This window comes from Rhinolophus sinicus, chromosome 18, assembly GCF_057876585.1.
Source record: "Rhinolophus sinicus isolate RSI-liver-muscle chromosome 18, RSI-T2T, whole genome shotgun sequence".
Classification (NCBI taxonomy): Eukaryota; Metazoa; Chordata; class Mammalia; order Chiroptera; family Rhinolophidae; genus Rhinolophus; species Rhinolophus sinicus.
Window position 1 is genome coordinate 115,828,917 of NC_142518.1, and position 23,501 is coordinate 115,852,417.

At 42.1% G+C, this 23,501-nt stretch overlaps 3 protein-coding genes across 12 annotated transcripts in view; 2 read left to right on the forward strand and 1 right to left on the reverse strand.

Annotated features, from left to right (window-relative positions):
- The window catches only part of ZMYM3 (zinc finger MYM-type containing 3), a 72,422-nt gene extending 50,996 nt beyond the window's left edge, over positions 1-21,426 (reverse strand). For both annotated transcript variants that reach the window (XM_019747931.3, XM_019747930.3), the window contains exons 1-2: positions 21,292-21,426; positions 11,068-11,238 (exon numbers count right to left, since the gene is read on the reverse strand). The gene's annotated coding sequence lies outside the window, so the exon portion shown is untranslated. The remainder of the gene's footprint in view (positions 1-11,067; positions 11,239-21,291) is intronic.
- Positions 10,784-17,990, forward strand: LOC109455979 (rho-related GTP-binding protein RhoG-like). 3 transcript variants are annotated; one of them, XM_019747944.3, is made up of 3 exons: positions 10,784-10,916; positions 14,457-14,548; positions 14,729-15,467. In XM_019747944.3, the coding sequence occupies exon 3, from the start codon at positions 14,744-14,746 to the stop codon at positions 15,317-15,319; it is 576 nt and encodes a 191-aa protein (XP_019603503.2). In that variant the 5' UTR covers positions 10,784-10,916; positions 14,457-14,548; positions 14,729-14,743; the 3' UTR covers positions 15,320-15,467. The 3 variants fall into 3 exon arrangements, with proteins under 3 accessions (XP_019603503.2, XP_019603506.2, XP_019603505.2); XM_019747946.3 differs by lacking the exon at positions 10,784-10,916 and adding an exon at positions 11,509-11,643; XM_019747947.3 differs by lacking the exon at positions 14,457-14,548 and having other exon boundaries at positions 10,786-10,916; positions 14,729-17,990.
- A 222-nt stretch (positions 21,427-21,648) lies between the features above and the next one.
- Positions 21,649-23,501, forward strand: part of TAF1 (TATA-box binding protein associated factor 1) — a 78,866-nt gene continuing 77,013 nt past the window's right edge. For 5 of the 7 annotated variants that reach the window (XR_016020002.1, XM_074324340.2, XM_074324341.2 and 2 more), the window contains exons 1-3: positions 21,650-21,912; positions 22,881-22,995; positions 23,118-23,234. Coding sequence is in view for 6 of the 7 variants with exons in the window: in XM_074324340.2 (XP_074180441.1) it covers positions 21,733-21,912; positions 22,881-22,995; positions 23,118-23,234 (412 nt within the window). In the remaining variant the exon portion in view is untranslated. Of the gene's footprint in view, positions 21,913-22,880; positions 22,996-23,117; positions 23,235-23,501 lie in introns of all 7 variants that reach the window. The other 2 variants (XM_074324339.2, XM_019747967.3) reach the window with 1 other exon arrangement.

Below are 23,501 nucleotides of genomic sequence, written 5' to 3' on the forward strand. Positions count from 1 at the left end.
TTTCAGGTGTACGGCATAGTGGTTAGACATTTATATAATTTATACATTGATCCCAGGGCATATGTTTGTTTAGGCACCTTTGCCAATATACATAAGCGTACCAGTAGGATAAAAATCCTAGCTGTCTAAGTGCTACGTGCAAGATTAGATACTGCCAAATTGCCTCCCAAAGAGGGTGTATTAATTTATACACCACACACAATATATACGAAGGCCTGTTTCCCAACATTCTTGCTGACTATTAACAAATATTTTTATGTCTGACAATGTGATGTGTTAAAAATAGAAACCTATAATTAATAAATACTTTTGTTAACTAAAAATATATACACGGTAAAAAAAATTCAGGCAATATGAAAAGATATACAATGAAAGTTATATGCTACCCCTACTCCTATACCCTAGTTTCCTTGGCTCCCTTTCCAGAGACCACCACTATTGTGAGTATCTTCCAGATCTATTCTATACAAATCATGGATATGCAAGTATAAATGGGTGTGTATGTGTGTGTGCACATGTGTTTGATATCTCCATCTAGTCTGGTTTACTGATGAGAATGGAAGTTTACTTTCCTTTTTTTCATTTAAATATATTTATATCTATATATCTATCTTTTCTCCCTTTTTGTCACACATGGTAGCAGGTTGTTCACTCTGCTTTTTTCACTTACTGTATCTTTGCAACTGTGTCATGTCAATACATTTAGGAGCTGCCTTACTCTTTCTTGTGGCTACATCACAATTTATTGAACAGTCCCAGCCATTTCGGTTGTTTCCAATATCCTGTTATCACAGTCTCCTTGAACATACGTGATTGTATACACGTGCCATTGTATTTGTAGGATAAAGTATTAAAAGTACAGTTCTAGGTCGAAGTATACCATGGCTGACGGGATTCCCTGCCACCCATGCATTCCTGCCTTCCCCACTTGTAGCAGTCATAAAGTTTGAAAGGGTTGAATTGATCTCCCCCTCGGCTTTTGGCAGGATGCACCACCCGCATAACCCAATGGGGTACCCCATCCCCCATGCCTCAGTGATTGGTTTAGGCAGCCCAGGCCTCAGCCAATAATGGACACCATTGTCCTGTCAAGGGGATTGTTCAGGAATGGGCCAGTGCCCAAATTCAAGTTAATGAAACGTTAGAGGATGTGTGTTGAAGTATTTGGGGGAAGAGGGTTTTGTTTGTTTGTTTTTGTTCTTTGCTCTTTTGATAGAGACAACAGAAGCCAGCTTTGTCTCTTCTTTTGGCCAGTGTGGTGTGGCTGATGTAAAGCCCTCAAATGCTGTAGCCCTTTTGCTACCAAGAAGGGAGTCAAATTTACGATGAAGCTCATACTGGAAGGCTGAACTGACAGATGGGAGGAAATTAGGCCTTTGGTGATATTGTTGATCCATGGAATCAAACCAACTGCAAAGCCTGCTCATCCCCTGGGATTTGCAGCTGTATGAACCAATAAATCCTCTTTATTGTTTAAGCCTATTGGAGCTGGGTTTTCAGTTACTAATAAGAAAGGCATATGTACTTTTAAAAATTTTTGATAAGTTGCCTTCCAAAAGTTATACTAATTTACAATCCAACAAAAAAACATGAGACTGCCTATTTCTCCACAACCTGGCCAAAACAATGTATTATCAAAGTTTCTGATATTGCCATTTTTATAGGAAAAGAGTGGTATCTCATTATATTTTAACACAATCTTTTTATCATGTGTAAAGCTAAGCTTCTCTCTAATATGCTAAGTCCCATGTATTTCCTTGGTGTATGCGTGTGTGTACTTGTCCTTCGCCTAGTTTTCTATTTCTATTTATCTTTTTCTTATGACTTTGTAAAAGCTATTTTTAAAAAAGAATATATACATTTTATTTATTTATTTATTTATTTATTTATTTAATTTATTTATTTTGAAGGAGGGCACAGCTCACAGTGGCCCATGTGGGGATTGAACCAGCAACCTTGGTGCTACCAGCACCAAGCTCTAACCAACTGAGCCAACCGGCCACCCCTTTTAAAAGCTTTCGGTATACGAAGAAAATCAGGCCTTTATCCTATGTGTTGAGATATATTTTCTGAGTTTCTCCTTTAGCTTTTGATTTTCTTTTTGTGTTTTTAAAGGCAAAATACATATAACATAAAATTTGCCATTTTTAAGTGTAGAATTCAGTGGCATGAAATACATTCACAGTGTATAACCATCACCACTATTTATTTCCAGAACTTTTTCATCATTCCAAAGAGAAACTTTGTACCCATTAAAAATAATTCTCCATTATCCCTTCCCAACAGCCCCTGGTGACCTCTATTCTACATTCTGTCTCTGAATTTGAGTGTCCTAGATACCTTAAGAGTAGAATTACACAATATTTGAACTGTTGTGGCTGGTTTATTTTACCTAACATAGTGTTTTCGAGGTTCATATTTACTGTAGCATGGATCAGAATTTCCTTCCTTTTTAAGGCTGAGTAATACACCATATTTTATTTATCTATTCATCTGTTGATAGACACGAGTCACTTCTACCTTTTTGCTATTGTGAATACTACTGCTGTGAACATGGGTGTACAAGTATCTGTTTGAGTCCCTGCTTTCAGTTTCTTTGGATATATACCTAGGAGTGGAACTGTTGGGTCTTAGGGTAATTCTATGTTTAGCTTTCTCAGAAACAACGAAACTGTTTTCCACAGTAGATGCAAACGTTTTATATCTCTGTCAGCAATGCATAAGGGTTCTAATTACTTCACATCCTTACCAATACTTGTTATTTTCCACTTTAAAAAAACATTTTTTTAAAATTGGGGAATATTGAGGAACAGTGTGTTTTTTCCAGGACACATCAGCTCCAAGTCAAGTCGTCATCCTTCAATCTAGTTGTGGAGGGCGCAGCTCAGCTCCAAGTCCAGTTGCCATTTTGAATCTTTAGTTGCAGGGGGCGCAGCCCACCATCCCATGTGGGAATTGAACCAGCAACCTTGTTGTTAGGAGCTTGCGCTCTAACCAACTGAGCCATCCGGCTGCCCCCTCCACTTTTTTTTTTTATCATAGCTATCCTAATGAGTATGAAGTTGTAACTCATTGTGATTTTGATTTGCATTTCCCTGATGGCTAATGATGTTGAACATGTTTTTATGTGCTTCTTGGCTGTTTGTGTAGATATTTGAAGAAATACGAATTCTAGGATGGATTTTTCTATTTCTGAAAAAAAAAAGAGCAATCCATTGGGACCTTGATTGGGATTGCACTGAATCTGTAGATTACTTTGAGGAGTATTTTCCTCATAACAATATTAAATCTTTCAATCCATGAACATGGGCTGTCTTTCCATTTTTTTAAATGTCTTTTTTAGTTCAGCAATGTTTTGTGGTTTTCATTGCTAGTGTATAGAAATGCTACTGATTTTTTTGTGTTGATTTTGTATCTTACAACTTTGCTGAATTTGTTTATTAGTAAAGCAGTTTTTGTGGTATTTTTAAGGTTTTCTGCATATAAAGTCACGTCATCTGTGAACAGATACTTTTACTTCTTCCTTTCCAGCCTGGTAACCTTTTATTTTTTTCTTGTCTAATTTGCTGGCTAGAACTTCCACTATGGTGTCAAACAGAAGTGGCAAAGGTAGATATTTCTTTTTTTTTAATTTCTTTGATTGGGGAATATTGGGGAACAGTGTGTTTTTCCAGGACCCATCAGCTCCAAGTCAAGTCATTGTTTTCAATCTAGTTGTGGAGGGCACAGCTCACTGGCCGATGTGGGAATTGAACTGGCGACCTTGGTGTTATGAGCACTGTGCTCTAACCAACTGAGCCAACCAGCTGCCCTATAAAAGCAGGTATTTCTGATCTTAGGGGAAAAGCTTTAAGTCTTTCCCATTGTGTATGATGTTAGCCGTGGGTTTTTCATACATGACCTTTATCATGTTGAGAAAATGCCCTTCTATTCCTAGTTTTTAGTGTTTTTATCATAGACGAGTTTTAGATTATATCAAATGCTTTTTGTGTGCCTATTGAGATGATTGTGTGAGTTTTATCCTTTATAATGTTAATGTGGTGTATCACACTGATTGATTTGCATATGTTGAGCCACCCTTGCATCCCAGAGATAAATCCCACTTGCTCAGAGTATATGATCCTTTTAATGTGCTGTTGAAATAAGTTTGCTAGTATGTTGTTGAAGATTTTTGCATCCATGTTCATCAGGGATATTGGCCTGTAGTTTTCTTTTCTTGTGTTGTCTTTGTCTGGTATTGGTATTAGGGTGATGCTGGTTTCCTAGAATGAGTTAGGATTTCTTCCTCTTTAAATTTTTGGAAGAGTCTGAGAAGGATTGGTGTTAATTCTTTAAATTTTGGTAGAATTCACTAGTGAGGCCATCTGGTCCTGAGCTTTTCTTTACTGGGAAGTCTTTACTGATTCAATCTTGTTACTAGTTATAGGTCTTCTCAGATTTTCTATTTCTTAAAGGGTTGGTTTTGGTAGATTGTGCATGAAAGGGATATATACATGTTTCCTCTACCTACAGAACATTTCTGTATTTCCCACACCAAGCAATTCTCTAGGTCTTGGGCCACACCAACTGGGTGTTCTACAATTTAACTCAACTCTGACACTATCTACTTGGAGATAACATCAGATCCAACAAGTTAAGGGCTCAGTCCCACAAGTCTGTCCCCACTTTAGACAGCAATTGCAAGTCCAGGTTGTTATTTGTGCTTCTGACTGATCAGCTACATATTGGGGGTTCCCACAACCCATTCCTTGGGTTTGATAATTGGCTAGAATGGCTCACAGACCACAGAAAATGGTTTGCATACTAGTTTATTATAAAAGGATAAAACTCAAGACTAGCCAGATGGAAGAGACGCATGAAGGTATGGGGGCAGGAGTGCAGGGCTTCCATGCTTTCTCCAGATGTGCCACCCTCAGCACCTCTGTGTGTTCACTAACCTGGAAGCTCTCCGAACCCCTTTAATTATCATTTTTATGGAGGCTTCATTACATAGGCAGGATTGATTAAATCTCTGGCCAGTGGTGATTAAGTCCACCTCCAGCCCCTCTTTCTTCCCCAGAGGTCAAGGGATGGGGCTGAAGATTCTAGTCCTTTAATCACAAGATTAGTTCCTCTAGCTACCACCCCTTCCTGAGGCTATTCAGAAGCCCCGAGCTTCCAGGTTGGTGAACACGTGGAGGTGCTGAGGGTGGCACATCTGGAGAAAGCATGGAAGCCCCACACTTGCCCCCATACCTTCATGCGCCTTTTCCATCTGGCTATTCCTGTGTTTTATCCTTTTATAATAAACTACTGATCTAGTAAGCAAAACGTTTTTCTGAGCAAACAGTAAACAAACTGTCACCTGGTTTACTGTCTTGTTCAGGTTTTCTGTTTCTGCAGTCATTGATAGTGCATAGCGACTGAAGGCTCCAACTTCCTGTAGAACTGTCTATTTCGCCCCTCGATTCTGTTAGCTTTTGCTTCCTATATTATAGGGCTCGGTTTTTAGGTGAATATACGTTTAAAGTTATTATATGTTTTTGCTGGATCAAACCTTTTATTAATATGCAGTGTCCTCTTTTTGTTTCTTGTAACCTTTTTTTATTTAAAGCCTATTTTGTCTTACAATAATATAATCACCCCAGCTCTACTTTGGTTACTATTTGCATGGAATACCTTTTTCAACCCTTTTACTTTCAACCTCTTTGTGTCCTTATATTTAAAGTGAGATTGTTAAAGACAGCATTTTTATTTTCTTATAGACAGCATTTTAAAACTTTTTATTGTGTAAGATGTCAAACATATATAAAAGAGAGAGAACAGTATAATGAACGCCCATGTACCCATCACTCGGTTCAATAATAAATAACACTGTGTTACTATTGTTTTATCTTGCCCTCTCGCTTATTAAGATTTTGCTGGAGTATTTTAAAACATATCCTAGGCATCATGTCATTTCACTTTTAAATATTTTGGCTCTTATCTTTAAAAGATAAACACTAAAAAAATACAATCACAATATCCTTAGGACACCCAATCAAATGTGTAATTTCTTAATATCATCTAATACATAGCTAGTCTGTGTTTAGTTTTCTCTTAGTATTTCAACAAAGATTTATTTTGCAGCTGCCAACCTATGGATCTTTTTATTGACAATTTCTAAAACTCTGCTGCTCCCACTCCTTGTTTCCCTTAAGCTCTTTTTCCTTTTTGATGTTGCTGGCTATTCCCTCTAAATTTTGAAGCTATTCTAGATGTTCTTCTGTTCTAAATCCTTTTCTATTTCTTTCTTGGCTCCTCTCCTTCCTCCTACTTGCATCTTTGACAGCCAATGTTGAACTCATTTCTCTTTTTCTCTAACTTTCCTTCTTTCAGGTAACAAATACACATTATTGTTTCAACAATCGCCTTTGCTGATGACTCTAAAATCTTCATCTCCAGCCCAGGCCTCTCACCCAAATTCAAATTCTCTATTTCTAACTGCCTACAGGACATTGCTTCATGAAAACCCCATCATAAACTCAAACTGGAAATATTTAAGATTGAACTTATTATCTCCTCCCCCAAAATAACTCTTCGTTTCATCCTCTGGTAATGGCAACTTCATTCTCCCTGTTCTTAAACTTAACATCCTAGTTATTTCTAAACTGTAATTCTCTTTCATCCTCCTTATTCAGTTAGTTACCAAGTTCTACTGATTCTTCCTTTGTAGTGTCTCGAGCTTCTCTCCAGTCTCACTGTTATTCTCTGAAACCTAATCACAGACCTTCATAAGTAACTTAGCTACCATTTAGCATTAGGCTTGAAGTCTTAACCAACACAGTGAAATGAGAAATACTGGCAGGGTAAATATGGAACGGTCTGATTCGTAGTTGATAGGAAAATCTAAGAGAATGAACTTACAAGTTACTAAACACAAAAGAAAATATAAAATATACCAGAATTAGGAACTTACCTAAATATAAGCAATAACTAAGTAGAAAATGTTATAAAAAGAAATTCCATTCACAATACTAACAAAAGCTATAAAATACATAGGAATATCGACAATGACCTCGTACATAGGAAAGGACCGAAATAAGCACTAAGCATAGAAGAAAAATTTGATTGGACATCACCAAAATTAAATTTGCAATTTAAGAAAATTAAAGGCAAGCCACAGAGTGGGAGAAAATATTCACAATACAAAAGTCTAATAAAGGATTTGTATCCCTAACCTATAAAGAACTGTCACAACTCAAAATAAAACAAAAAACTGGGCTAAAGATTTGAACAGGTACTTCTCAAAGAAAGGCGTACGAATAGCCATTAAGTAAATGAAAAGCTGCTCAAATCACTAAGCATCAGGGAAATGCAAATAAAAACCACCCTGAAATACCAGTATGTACTCACTCGAGTTACTAAAATTAAAAAGATTGACAATACTAAATGGTGGTGAAGATGTAGAGCCACTGGGACTCTCATGCATTAGAGTGAAAAATGGTACAACCACTTTGGTGTACTATTTGGTATTTTCTTATTATGTTAAATATACAAAATTAAAACATACACCCACCCAAAGACACCTACACACTCCCAGGTATTCCACAAGAGACATGAAAATGTACGTCTGCAAAAAGATTTATGTACAAATATTCATAGCACCTGTATCCATTATGGCCCCAGACTGGAAACAAACTGCTATATATCCTTGCAACTGAATACTACTAAGCAATAAAAAGGAACGAACTACTGTTATGCCCAATAACATGAATAAATCTCAGAAACGTTATATTGAGCAAAAGGAATGCACACAAAAGAGTATATGATGTATGATTCTATTTGTATGAAATTCTAAAAAGACATAATTAATCTTTAGCAACACAAAGCAGAACAGTGACCCTCTGGAGCTAGGGGTGGTGGGGATTGACTGCAAAGGGGTACAAGGTAACTATTTAGGGTGATGGAAATGTTATGTCTTGATTGTGGCAGTAGTTACATAAGTGCATACATTTGTCAAAAGTCATCAAACTAAACTTAAGGTGAGTTTTTTTCATGTCATAAATTATACCTCTATAAATTGGTCTAAAGAGAAAAAATACAATTCTGTAATAAAAAGGGATGAAATACTGGTCCATGCTACAACGTGGATGTGGACGAAACTCAAAAACATTATGCTAAGTGAAAGAAGCCAGATACATTGTGGGATACCATTTATGTGAAATGGTCAGGAAAGACAGCTTTATACAGACAGTAAGTAATAAGTGGTCGCCTGGGGGTTAGGAACAGGGAGTGACTGCAGCTGGGCATGAGGGATCTTTTGGAGGTGATGCAAATTGTTCTAAAATTGGATTGTGGTAATAGTAGCACAACATTGTAAATTTACTAAATGTCATTTCACTGTATAGTTAAAATGAGTGAATTTATGGTATGTAAATGATATCTCAAGAAAACCTGTTTGAAAAAGATAATTGGCCTTATGGTTCAACAGTCATGCGCCAGGGTATTTATCCAAATGAGCTAAAAACTCATGTCCACACAAAAGCCTGTACTTGGATGTTTATGGCACTTTATTCATAATTGCCCAAACTTGTAAACAAGCAAGATGTCCTTCAGCAGGTGATGGATAAATAAACTGTAGTCCATGCAGACCATGGAATATTAGCACTAAAAAGAAACGCACTGTCAAGCCATGAAAAGACATGGAGGAACCTCAAATGCATATGACTAAGTGAAAGAAGCCACCTGAAAAGGCCACACACTGTATGGTGCCAACTATGGGACGTTCTGGAAAAGGCAAAACTGTGGAGACAGTAAAAAGATCAGTGGTTGCCAGGGGTCAGAGGGGAGGGGGAAGAATGGGTAGAGCACAGAGGAGTTTTAGGGCAGTGAAACTACTCTGTATGATACTCTAATGATGGATACCTGTCATGATGCATTTGTCCAAACCCACAGAAGGTACAACACCAAGAGTGAGCCTCATGTAAACTGTAGGCTTTGGACAATAATGATGCATTGCTGTAGGTTCATCACTTGTAACATGTGCCACTCTGGTGGTGGGACATTGAGATAGAGGGGAGGCTGTGCCTGTGTGGGGGCAGGGAGTTTACAGGAAGTCTCTGTACTTTCCGCTCAATTTTGCTGGGAACCTAAAAGTGCTTTTAAAAATAAGGTCTAGTTAAAAATGAACTGTTTAAACATAAATGGTAAGAAGATAGTGTGGGGTAAAAGTGAAATGTGTAACAATAGCACAGAGTCCAGGAAGAGAGAAATGGAAATATATTAACATAAGGTTCTTACACTCTCTGTGAAGTGGTCATTGGAAACATTTGTGCACCTACGTAATATAAGAGCTTCAAAATACATGAATGAAAAACTGATAAACTGCAAGGAGAAATAGACAAATCCACAATTCTAGTCAATTTCGGTACCCTTCTCTGAGTAACTGCTAGAAGAACTAGGGTTCCAATCAGCCAAGCTATAGTAGATGTGAACAGCGCTATCAACCAAATTGGCCTGGCTTACATTTATAGAACATTCCACCCAGTAACAGCAAAATACACGTTCTTTTCAAGTACACATGAGGTATTTACCAGGACAGACCACATTCTAGGCCACAAACAAGTCTCAATGAATTCAAAGGATTCAAGCCATACAACATATATCCTCTGAAAACAATGGAATGAAATTACGTATCAGTAACAGTAAGATCTCTGGAAAATCCTCAAATACTGGAAAACTGAATAATCCACTTCTAGATAACCCATGGGTCAAAGAAGAAATCAAAAGGGTAATTAGAAAATATTTTGAACTGAGTGAAAATAAAAGCACAACATATAATGTATGGCATTCTGCTAAAGCAGTACTTAGGGGGCAATTTTAAAGCACTAAACACCTATATTAGAACAGAAGAAAGGTCTCAAAACAATGACTTCAGCTTTCACTTCAGTAAAAAGTAGAGCAAATAAAACTTACAGTATAAAGAAATATAATGCAGATCAAAGTGGAAATTAGTAAACTAGAAAACAAAAACAACAGAGAAAATCAATAAAACCAGATTCTTGTAACCAAATGGTTACTGCGTTATTCACGCTAGTCAAAAGTTGGAAACAAACCAAATGTCCAACGCTCAATTAAATGGTAGCTAGAAAAGTCAAATTCATGGAAGCAGAAAGCAGATTAAAGATTCGTTTCAAGGGGCTGTGGGAAGGAGGCAATGAGGGGTTACTGCTTAATGGGTACAGAATTTCTGTTTGGGGTGACGACAAGGTTTTAGAAATAGACAGTGCTGATGGTTGCACAGCACTGTGGATGTCCTTAATGCCACTGAATTGTACACGTAAAAACAGTTAAAATGGCAAATTTTGTTATATATACATTTACCACAAAAAATAGTTAATATACCCAAACCCATGAATTGTACGGATTAAATGGGTGAAATTCTATGGTATGTGAATTTATGTCAATAAGGCTGTTTTAGAAAGTACATACTGAATGATTCAATTTACATAAAACTCGAGAAAATGCAAACTAGTATTTGGTGAAAGAGAGCAACCCCAATTTGCTCCTTACCTCATTTTCTTTGATCGCCTCCATTTTTCCTAACACTTTATGGGGGCTGGGAGGAGGGGTGCCTAACCTGCAGTGCAAAGGTGAGGCTTGGGATTCCCCGCCCACAGAACCAGTACTGGCGTCAGGCCCTAAGCAATCCTGTTAACGGAGGTAGGAGGTGTCCTTTAGGAGCCTGTGACATGCCGCTGGCGAGGCGGGGCCCCAGAACTCCACTTCCCAGGAGGTCTTGGGCGCCGAGCGGAGACTGCGTCGACCACGGGGTGGGACTTGGTGGCTGCCGGATGTGGCACTCAGCCCGCCAACCCTGCCCAGCCCAGTGAGACGCCGGGAGGCTGTGCCAGCGGTGGCTGAACGGCGGCGGTGGAGCACGATCGCTTTGCCCGGTAATCTATTGAGACACCCCCACCCCCACCCCCACCCCGCCCCGGCGGTACCCACCTCTGCCCTCTTCCCCGGGAAGGGCTGAGGCGTGTGCAATGGGAGGGGGAGCCAGCTCTTCCTATTGGGGCACCTCTGTGTCCCAGAATCACTCACCTTGGCTGGAGGAGGATGAGGGATGTGCCCAGCGGGCTCGTGCTGTCTACTGATGGGCCTCTCGAGTTGCCTCTGCTTAAGTTGCTGGGCACAGGGGAGCCCCCGTAGCTCCGGGCTGTCCCTGTCCACTCGGCTGCCTTTGGCCCCAGAGGGCCGAAGTCTTCTTTGCACCTGAACCAAAGAATTCAATTTTCAATGTGGAAATGTCCCTGAATTGGTGGACAACTCAGTTGCAGAAAGCACTAAATAAAAATGGGGACTTCTGCTGAATTGTTTTGCTTTCAGAAAGTTAGATTTCAAGTGGATTAGACTGAGAGCTGTGGAAAGGGTAAGCCTTGGAGAATGTGCTAGAAGACAGTAGTACTCTGAGCTGCATTCTTGTCTTGACTGTTATTGGATTTTTCATATTGTATGTCCAACCTAGGCCAAAAGGGACTGCTGTGCAGACTGGCCATGTGAAGAAGGATGCTTTGTCAGATGAGATTGGAAGATTTACAAGAAACTGTAATTCCAAGGTTAACAGTGAATGACTGACGCGGAAGGGAGCCTTCTAGGGAGCTGGTCTATGGGCTCCAGGTCTGTCCCAATTTCCAATCCTAGAGGCCTAAAGATCTCTGAGAGGCTCTGATGCCACCTGACGGCTATTGTGAGGTTTAAGTAACAAGATGGGTGGAAGTGCTTCACAGCCTGTGACAAGGCTCTCAATTTTTACTTTCCCTTTGCTTCCCCACAGCAACTTTTCCCCTCTGAGCCATGCATTACTGTGTATTAGTTTGCCGTTTCATCTAAGTCCTGCCTTTACCACAAGGTTGGAAGCTTCTAGCATTCTTTTGCTCTGTTTGTTTCTTTGAAGCCCATCTTGAGTCCCTCCTAGCAGTGCACTGCGCACAGTCGTACGCGGGAGATTGCTAGATCTCGGAGCTGTGGCGAACACAGTATTTGCCTGTCTCCTCTAACCCCCAGCCTTCTCTCAGAGCTCCCAACCCTTCAAAAAAGTATGATTTTTATTTGTAGTATTTTTAACCATTTTAAGTATACAGTATAGCAGTATTAACTATATCCACTTTGCAATGGAGAGCTAGAATTTTTTTCAAAAATATTGCAAAACTGAAACTCTATACCCATTAGAGAGCTCCCCATTCTCCCCACCTCCAGCCCCTGGCAACCACCATTCTACTTTGTTTCTGAGTTTGACTGGTCTAGATACCTTGAATAAAGGGAATCACATAGTATTTGACTTTTTGTGACTGGCTTATTTCACTTAGCATAATGTCCTCAAGGTTCATCCATGGTGTAGCATACGAAAACATTTCCTTCTTTTTAAGGCTGAGATATCTGTATCTATATCTATACATCTCACATTTTCTTTATCCATTTACCTATCGATGGACATTTAGGTTGCTTCCACCTCTTGGCTATTATGAATAGTGCTGCAGTGAACATGGGGGTGCAGAGATCTCTTTGAGACCCTGTTTTCAGTTGTTTTGGACATATTTTTTAGTATTATTTTAAAACTTTTTAACTCTGGTGAATTTCAAACATACACACAAGTAGAGAAGATAGTATAATGAACTGACTCTGAATGAGTCAGTTGTGCAAAGCAGCCCCCCCCCCCAAATACCTGGGACTTTTGCTGACCCCTCCCTTTTGTAGAGCTGACTGTGGGTGAGGATGTTTTGAGTTTTCAGACCTGAGATGTGCCAGCTGCACTCTGTCATCTGGACCCTCAGTCCTCAGTGTGACCTGAGTACCCGTCTGCAGACCATATATACCAGGAGTGCTGGTAGACAGATAGAAACAAGTATTAACAGAAATGAGTGTCGATGCCTTCTCCTAGTTATGGACACGAGGGGCTGAGTTTGGGGTGCAAAGTGGTCTTTGTGCCTACGAGTTTCGCTCTGGTTCAGCAGCCCTCACATGTACTGTTGGTGTGTCTGAAAGCAGTCACTTTGAGCAGAGATGCTGCACACTGGATGATACCTAGAGGAGGCTGGGAAGGTGAGCTGTACAGTGATGCTGTAGGAATTCAGACAAAGAAACTAATCCCGACTGAGAAAGTCAAGGAAGGAAGGCTATTCTCAGGAATGTGGTTGTGACTTTGCCCTGTTTCCACTGACCTTGTGCATTTGATCCTTATGCCTGTTCCCGGATGGGAAAAAAGCAAAGCTGATGGTCAGTGAATACGCTGGGATGGTTGCCTGCTTGTCCTGAATTAAGCTCTGGACTTTGGCTGTGGGGCCTGTGCTCACGAAGGCTGCTGGGGGAATGCCTCGTAGGTCAGAACTGGTTGTGTGGGTGGAGAGTTACCCCTAGTGGGCCTGTGTGAAGCATGCTTGGACGGCCACCTTTTCTTTACCCTGACCCAAAATGAGTTGTATTGTTTTTGTCTATATGATATGATACGGGCTTAATGTAGACCTACGCTAATAAGACAACAGGATGGAGGATGAGACTATTCCCCCAAATTCCCGAGGTGAGAAACTTAATTCAGTCTGAATTCTTTTTCTGTAATCAAATCCACATGACAATTTAGCCCCTTTCCTCCTCGTTCTGACACCTGAAGAAGTTGATGCTGTAAGGATCGGCTCTGAAATGAGAGCAGTAGTTAAGAAGCTAAAGAAATTGGGAGTGCGATGGGGCACTGCCAGGGCATTCATAGGGGCAGAAACATGGGAGCTCACAGTAAACATGCTGGGTGGGGGATCATCTGTGCTGCGCCTCTCACTCCCAAACACTTGATTCATGAAGAAATGGATGGGAGTGTGGTGCTCTTTGATCCGTAGTTTTACTCAGATATTGTGGGAAGGGATGAGACCCCTGGTCTAACGTTGTCACATCATGAACTTTTGCCTTCCCCAGCAGAATAGAAGTTATGAAGTCACAGTAGCTTCTGACACTTAAGCACTTCCTGTGTGGCAGGCACTACTAACTACTGAACATGCGATCCTTCACTTAAGCCTCAGGTTAAAAATCTGCCCAAATTCACAAAGCTTAGGAATAGAGGGGACTGGTTTTGATTCCAGGCGGTCTGACTTCGGAGCCTAGACTCTTAACCAGCTCTCTCTCGGGCTCAGTCCAACTGGCCTGCCTTTCTCTCCAATATTACGGTATTGCTGTTTTTCAGGAGCAGAGTTCCTGTGCTGAGTCTATAGCCACAGACCCAAAATGAGAGCCCCTTTCTTTTGTTTCTGCTTTGGGAACCTTTCTATACCAATTTTTTAAATTAATGACCATTTATTGAGCACCTGCTATATTTGAACACCTTTGATGCCCATCTCCAGACCTCGACAACAATAGAACATAAATACCTGTCTACATATGGTGTTTAATCTTTTTGGGCTCACAGCCCTTTTTGAGAATCTGATAATAGCTTTGGATCTTCTTTCCAGAAAAATTCACTTATGCACATACATATACGATTGTATACAACTTCAGAGGTGGCTTTTGGGACCTACTGAAGCCTGTCCTCTAGCAGTCCACGGTAAGAACTCACCCTGTACCGCCCTTCCCAGCTGACTCTTCTGTGGTGTTAAGGGGCCGGGCAGTGTGTGGGGGGGTGTCTCACCTCCTCTTTCTCCTTCAAGAGAAATGTTTATAAAGCGTAGGCTGCCTACATGAACCGAGCCTCTGTGAACATTCGTTATTTCTCTCTTGTGCACAGGACTCCGAGGGAAGAATGCAGACAATCAAATGTGTGGTCGTAGGAGATGGGGCTGTAGGTAAGACCTGTCTCCTCATCAGTTACACAACTAATGCCTTTCCTGAAGAGTATATCCCCACTGTCTTTGACAACTATAGCGCCCAGACATCTGTGGATGGTCAGCTCGTCAGCCTGAACCTGTGGGACACAGCTGGCCAAGAGGAGTATGACCGACTGCGAACACTCTCCTATCCGCTGACCAATATCTTTGTCATTTGTTTTTCCATTGGCAACCCATCCTCTTATGCCAACGTGAGGCATAAGTGGCACCCAGAGGTCTCCCATCATTGCCCCAATGTACCTGTCCTACTGGTAGGCACCAAGAGGGATTTGCGGAGTGACCTGGAGACAGTGAAGAAGCTGAAGGAACAGAGCCTAGTGCCTACAACTCCTCAGCAAGGCACTTCCTTGGCTAAGCAAGTGGGGGCTGTGAAGTATCTAGAATGTTCTGCCCTGATGCAGGATGGGGTACACGAGGTATTTTTGGAAGCTGTCCGGGCTGTCCTTTACCCTGCCACAAAGAAGAACACCAAGAAGTGTGTCCTTTTGTAGCTTTCAGGGTGCTACTTGGGGACTGAACCTGAGAATAAGGGGGGATTCCTTTGGCAGCATTCGGCAATGCCAGCATGAGCCATTTGTGTCTTCTCCTGGAAACCCTAGGCTCCAGGGTACTTGGCTTTTGGAGGAACAAAGACAGGCTAGTGTGTACATGGCTGCTTTGAAGTTTGGTCTAAACCTTTTGGAGGAAGTTCGAGTGTGTGAGTGTGGGTGTGTGTGTGGTCAGAGCGCTTAGAGGAGACACCACGAGCGCTGTTCTTTCCTGTCCTGACTGGGCAACAACTAAGCACAGCAGCCTCGTACTATTCTTTGTAGGCATTTGTCTGCTTTAAAACCGACTCTCAGCTGCCCTGGCTGAAGTTATCACTGAGCAAGTGCCTCGCAGAAGGACAGGGCTCTTCACTTTGCAAATCATTGCCTTCAACTTTCTGATATACTGATGTGCAAAAACCAGCTTAGGTGTGATTCCTGGCTGTTACCAATGTTCACATGTTCTTGTCTCATTCTTGAGGCACTTCTGTTAAATTGCCTAAGCAGCATTTCCCAAAGTTCTGAGATGGTAACAGGTGTTCCTTAAAAGGGCTCTGTGGTCAAATAAGTCAGGAAGCAGCCATTTAAATAGAACCGAACAGGTTCCTCCACTGCAGGAATTTGTAACTTTTAGTAAGTACGCAACATTTCCCAAACTTATTTCACTGAATTTTTGGGGTCCTATGCAACACCTATTAACGCCTTTGGGAACAGTGTCAGAGATGCTGGTGAACAGGGACTATAATTCCCGTGGAGGCGGCTATGGAGAAGAGCGCAGTGTGGCCCTATTCTTTCTGATGTTTCCCTCTTTGTGCCTTTGAAAGGAATGTTTGCCCGCCATGGACTTGTTACTATTCCTCTTCCATCAAAGGAGGTGGATGTGGGATGTGATGGTCAGATCCGCTATGTCTCTGAGGCTCGTCTGTGGCCCTTTTTGCCCCGTCACCTCCCATTTTAGGGAAATACCACTGAGGGTTAACCCCCTAAATAAAACCAAGCAAAATGTCCTGCCAGTCAGTCAGGGAGTTCTGTGATTCCTTGAGACGTCTCTTCTGCCGTCATTCCTGAGTCACTCTAATGGCTACCTTGCTCTCTCCCTGTTCTTCCATCCTGTGTGTGCACGTGTTCAGCCCCGTGTGCCTTTGAGGTCTTTGAGCTGCTCCAAGCAAGTGGGAGTCTGTTGGGTCTCTAGACCCCGGTGGGGAGTTTGCTGGAGCTGCTCAGCCTGCCTGGGCCCGTGGGAGTCAGGTTTCATATCCCAGTGGGCCTGCTTCTCTGCCACCCTCATATTTCTGACCTTTATTTGATATGGAAGAAAAACTTACTTGGCCACCGGGCAGATAGCGGGTGACAACTCCACCGCGCACATACACTCGTCCTGCCAAACTAGCACTGGATTTCTGAGTGTGGGCAACGGAGCTGAAGGATCACATACTTACCCCGTGATTTGTGAAGTGTGTATTTTGCTCTGTGACAATCTTGCTGTGGCTCTTTGACAAGATGTGATCAGAGTGGCCTCCCTCAGACTAACTGAACCTCCCAGATAGGGCTGTCACATAAACCAGAAATATACATGACAGAGGAGACTAGACTTGGTGGGGAGCACACAATGGGATAGACAGTATGGAATATGTAATTTGGGGGACATACTTACAAATCATTGGCAAAAGTAAATATTATTTGCTATTTATCTGAAATTCAAATTTAGTGGGGCAGCCTGTGTTTTTTATTTGCTAAGTCTGGCAGCCCTACTCTTGGAGAATCTGGAACCTGGAGGTCAAGCAGAAATCAAGTAGTGACAGAAGAGAAAAAGGTTATGTCAACTCTCCACTCTTCCTGCTTTGCTTCCCGTTTCCTTTTCCCTCACAAGGGACTCAAGTGTTTTGTTTTGCCTTCATCACCACACTCCCCCACTTCATAGAGTCCTTTGTTGTTGTTTCTACACCAGTTGCGTGTCTAAAGCCGTGGAGGACCCAGGATGGACAGCACTGCCTGGCATGTGCCTTCTGCCTCACTTGCAATGTACTGTATCTATTTTCCTGTGTGACCCAGGGCCTCCTGTGGTGGGTGGCAGGGATTCTGTAGGAGCAGTGTTAGCTGGGAGAGGGAGTGAGGGTGGCCCTCCTCAGCTCAGGCCCAGGAGCACTCTGGAAAGTGGGGCTGCTGCTGTCGTGGTGTGGTGACTAGGAGTCGGCTGTCCTTGTGGAGAGTCCCTGCGTTTCCCCACAGGCATCCAGTGTCTTCCAGTCTCAGAATAGTCTGTGGATGCTGCTGGGGTGCTCACAGGACTTCATGGTTCAATGGGGCTACAAACATGGCTGTCCCCCGTGTCTCTGGGAACTCTGTTTAGCTACTAAAAACTTTTTAAGTTGGCTTCGAATAGTGCCTCCTGCTCCCCTTTGCCTGGCCAATCCCCAAATGTAAGCCTAGGTTTGGTGTGGGCAAACTCGTGTCTTTTAGGAAATGGAGGTGTGATACACAAGTCTGAGAGGTTTTGTACTGCACTGATTTGATGGTCCCAAGCATACACTGACATCTTGATGTTTACACTTGAAAGGAATTTGTATGAAGACTAACATGCTAGTGTCCCTTTTAAATTATTCATGACGAATGGTAATAAACTTTTCTGACTTTATTGGGTCTGCTGCTTTCTAAAAATCAAAGCAATTCCTCTCTCCCCGCCCTTTGCTTTGAGTGGTTTCTAAGTGCTTCTCAACTTGCAAAGGCTAGAATTACTGTAATTGTCATACTGAACACTGCACCTACCTGTAACTACGTATTTTTCTAATCAATCAGCGTAGGGAACCATCTGCCCTGCTAACAGGGATCCTCTAGCCACCAACACCCCCCCACCTATTCATTTCCAGGATTTAGCTTCATTTCCTGGTTTTCACTAATGACAGACTACTTAGTTCCCTGTCGGGGATTTTCCTCATATATTACACTGCATTCAACAAAAAATTACCAAGCTCCTACTGTGTCACAGGCGTTACTGTATAGGGGCTGGGGTTGTAAAAATGAGACATTTACTGTCTTCTGCCTCCCCAGTTATCTCAGGAAAATTCCCTTCCTGTTTGCTATAAAAATGAATTAAACCATGGCTGGTAAGTATGCCGAGCTGCACTAGTAAGTGCACTAGCAAGGAAGAGCAAAACCACAATGTGTGTTTGCGTGTGTAAATAGCTTTATTGAGGTATCATTTACATACCATACAATCCACCGATTTCAGGATTTGTACTAAAATACTAAATTTATGGAGTCAGGTAACCATCACCCCAGGAGGGTCTTGGGTTAGTTAATTCCTGTCCCCAGCCCTAGGCAACCATTTATCTACTATGTCTTTCCTGAACTTTACATATAAAGGGAATCAAACGATAGGTGGCCTTTTGAAATGTGCTTCCTTCATTTAGCATAATGTGTTGTCAAGCTTTATCCATTTTAAAGCATACATGGGTACTTTAATTCCTTTTGTTGCTGAATACTACTCCACTGTATGGATAGACCAAACTTTATCTACTCAGAGATGAGGGGCATGGCTTGTTTCTACTTTCTAGCTCTTAGGAATGGTGCTGCTGTGAACCTTTGTGTACAAGGTTTTGTATGGACCATTTCAATTCTCTTGGGTGGACACCTAGGAGTGGAGTTGCTGGGTCATATGGGAAATCTATGCACTTTGAGTCAAGAATGGCATCTTTAATATTTGTAGTATCTTAAGTCCCTTTCCACATTCTACAAGCCTCCATCTACCTCTCATTGCATCTGCTTTTCCTCAAGCACAAGCACCCAAGAGGCAGGGTAAGGCACATTAAAACACATACTCTAGCTTACGTTTTTGCCTTAAGTATTAGTACAGCAATAGTATTCTAACTTTCATTACCAGAGTGCAGCATTTCAGCTACTATGCAGGTTTTGGCAGTCTCTTATCATCTGGCCTAGAAATACAGCTGTTAAAATGGTCCGTTAAACATCCATGTAATGAAGTACTAAGCAGCCATTAAAAAGAATGAGGGAGAGCCCTGTGAAGCAATACAGTGTGATTTCCAGGCTATACTAGTAAGTGAAAACAAGCAAAGTGAAATGAAAAGAGTATATATAGTATGTTACCTTTTGTGTAATGAAAAAGGGAAAATAAGACTATATAGACTCCTTTGCTTAATTTTGCAAAACTAAATACAGGAAGTACAGATAGTGAATCATGTTGTACACCTGAAACTAATGTTATATATGTCAATTATGCTTCAATAAAAAATAATAAACACAGGAAGGATAAACCAGAAATTAATGCAAATGGTTACTTACAGGGAGTGGGTGGGAATGGGGTAGAGGGTACAGGCATGGGAGCAAGACTTCTCTGGGAATAGCTTTTTATATAGTTTTCATCGTGTAAAGGTTTGCATATTTTAAAAATAAAATCATATAAAATAGGACAATAAAAACAAATCCTAAAGCTGAATACTAACACAAACACCTCCACGGAGGGGGAAAATAATGATTCAAGTAATTTTTAGTATGTCCCCAGTAGGATATATTCTAAGGACGAAAAACTGCAAAGAACTTCTGAGCTTTACTTTGGTTTATCATTAGTAGAGGCATCGGTCTTGTAACTTTGGAAAGGGTAAAATATATTATTGCTGTTGGGAACCAGGGTTCTCATTGTAAGAGAAGCAAGATACAAATATGAAACGGGGGGAAGTGAGGGAGAACCCTGCGGAATTGGATCTGAATTGAAGATATCTGTATAAACTCATTACAGGTATTTATTTTTATTACCGCTCTCCACTGAAAGGGCATATAAACAATAATGCCCTAGTTTCTAAACACCATCCCACTAAAAGGAACCAGGGATCCTGGAAAAACGGCTTATATCAGTGAGGTCCTGGACAGTGGATGTACGCAGTAAGCCTGGGACATCTTTCGCCAAAAAGCAAGGAAGTGCTCACAGACTAATGGATCCTGTCCAGAGGACACAGGAGCCAAAGTGAAGTGGTTCCCACTGGAAAAATCTGGGACCGTTTGAGCATCAAAAAGGATGATGATGATGCTAGATTATAACACATTAACAATGCGAGAAGGGAGGTAAGAAAAGGGGGAGTTCTTCTTTACTGAATAAGTCCAGTTAATAAATGTATAAAGAATTTAAGAATTAGAAAAATCACCCTTTTGCACTCCCCCAGTACAACTGATTCAGGCGAAGATCATCTACGGATGTTAAACCCATTGTGGGTAAAGGCGATGGGAAACAATATTCATTCACAGGATCTCTAAGCATCATCCCACAGATCATTTACTGATTACAAAAGGAAAAACGTGCCTTTGCGATGGACAGATGTGGTCGTCACTTTTTGAAGTGATCAAATTTAGCATCACCAATATTATGAGAACCTGACATTGTGCCTTCTGGCGGCCAGTAAAATATCTAACCTGAATCAATTTGAAGAAACAATCCTATGAATTCAGACTATAGAATATTTAAAGACCACTTGCCTGGATTCTTCTGAAAACGCAGTGCCACGCAATACAAAGAAAAAGGCCAATGGATTCTGGATTAAGAGACTAAAGGGAGATAACCAAATGCAACGCAAGAAACTTGAGTGGGTCCCGGATTGAAATGTAAAATGTCCAATTAGGATAATTGGGGAAATCTAAACAGGGACGGTGTATGTGATAATTGGGTTGTTAATTTTTAAATACGTGATAATGATATTGCGGTTATGGAGAAAATTGTCTTATTTTTAAGGGTGAAGAATCACGGTATCTGTAACACTTTCAAATTATTCAGGAAAAAACCCTGGCAAAATGTTTACAATCGTGAACCTAGGTGAAGGATCGGCTATTCATGTTACTTATGTTTTACTTTCACATTTCCCGAAATAAAACGGAGGGGACAATCTATTTGTTTGGGGGAAATGTCAATTCTAAACAAGTTACAAAGGTACCTCTGGCACAGGGCAATTAACGGCTGGTTTCTCTTTGGGACGCACCGGCGAATCGACGGACAGCACGGACGAGAAGGACGGGTTCGCAGCCGTCCGCGTATTGTAGCGTAGTGACCCGCACTTACGCGCTCGTGGGCCACGTGATCCAGGTCCCGCCTCCTGATTGGTGGAAGATCCGGTGCAATGGGATAGCTCGTGTGCAGATAAGCAGAAGGGGGCGGACCGAACATTTTTTTGACCAATCGCTTTCCAGACTTCCAGCCTCCTTGTCGCGTATGGTCGAATCAAATTCCGTTAGTAAAGTAGTAACACCAATTCTACTTTCTCGCAGGACGGGCGGTCCTTCCGGTTGTTTTCCTTATTCCGTTTCCGGTAGAGCCTGGTAAGGTCAAGGAGCGCTGTGAGTCACTTCTGGGCGACTGATGTTTTTATTTCCGGCCCATGGGACCCGGCCAGGATTTTATGCTACCCGCATCCGCTGTCAGTACCGCCGCCGCCATCATGTCAGACACGGACAGCGATGAAGATTCCGCTGGAGGCGGCCCATTTTCTTTAACCGGTTTTCTTTTCGGCAACATCAATGGAGCTGGACAGCTGGAGGGGGAAAGCGTCTTGGATGATGTGAGGGGGTGGGCATGGGGATAGGGCTGAGGGTGGTGTGACTAGGAGCAGGTGGAGTGAGGAGAGGAGAGGGTACTTGGGAACCGAGAGTAGAGGGCGATGTCGGCCGCCCTTTGTGAGAGGGCTCCGTGAGTCTAAGAGGGACCGACAAACGGATGCCATCCTCGGAGACCTCACGGCTCAGTTCTGGACGAAGGAGGGGAACAGAGAGGAGGCGAGCCCCCGTAGGTCAGGGGCGCTGGTGTGGGTGGCTTTAGGAAAAGCAGCAACTTAACCCGAGTGAGGTTGCTTTCAAACCGTTGCTATGAGAACCTTGGGGATTCTTGAAACTGCATTTCTGACATCGCTGCCCGGAGATGGCTCTAGAGCAGGAGGACTGGACAGAACCTGCAACAAAATCATGTGGTTCAGGCCCCAGTTCTTAGAACAGTGAATGATCCAACCATCTGGAGCAGACCCTTCTGGTCCCAGTGCACTTCTTAGGCAGTTTTCCCAGGGTTCACTGACATTCATGAAATCGTGCCCCGTACCTGACTGAAACCCACCTGCTTTCATTAAAGCTCATTTTCTGGAGAAAATATTGGCCAATATCCCTCCTCCCTGGCAACACACAACACACACACAAGGGAGCAAAGAAGTTCTCGCCTTTTTTAATCCAACGGTGACCTGTTGCCAAAGCCTTTATTCAGAGAACTACTGTTCCATTCATTTACTCTTGCTGATGGTTCTTTGAATAATCTTCTTACATTGCTTTTAAAGTATGGTGATAAAACTGGCCATGATATGTCAATAAAGATCTGATCAACTGGCAGTGGAAGATTGACAGTCTTGAATGTGATGCTCCTTTTAGCATGCTGCGGAGTCATTTTTTATATGTCCAGCTTTGTGGACCAGGGAAGTAAGCCTTGGGGTGTGGGAAGCTTAGGTTTAGTTGTTATCTGCAACTGTGGTGCTGTCCCTTTTTCCAGGAGTGTAAGAAACATTTGGCAGGCTTGGGGGCTTTGGGTCTGGGCAGCCTGATCACTGAACTGACGGCAAATGAAGAACTGACTGGGACTGATGGTGCTCTGGTAAATGATGAAGGTGAAGTCTGGGTCATGGGGAGCAGGGTGGGGGAGGAGGCTAGCCACTTACTGTACGTGTACTTCTCAATGGGAATTGCTTGTTCTTCATTGAGATCTGTTCCCCTCCCCTTTTATTTGTAGGATGGATCCGGAGTACAGAAGATGCTGTGGACTATTCAGACATCAATGAGGTAGCAGAAGATGAAAGTCGAAGATATCAGCAGACAATGGGGACTTTGCAGCCCCTTTGCCACTCAGGTGACTCTTTGGTGTCATTGACGGAACATTCTAGTGCATTTTCCTGCCGTGTAGTCCAGTTTGTTTCTGTGCATGCTTTCTGCCATTATTCCTGCTCTCTCCCTTTGTCAGCTCAGTTCTAAGAGCTGCTGTCCTCTTGTGTTCTGGGGAAATGTCACCATACGCAAGCTTTTATTCCTCATACTGGTTAGTCCCAAATTCTTGATGAATGCCAAGTAAGGATGATAATATTTTCCTCCTTGTCATCTGGTCAACTCAGTTAATTAG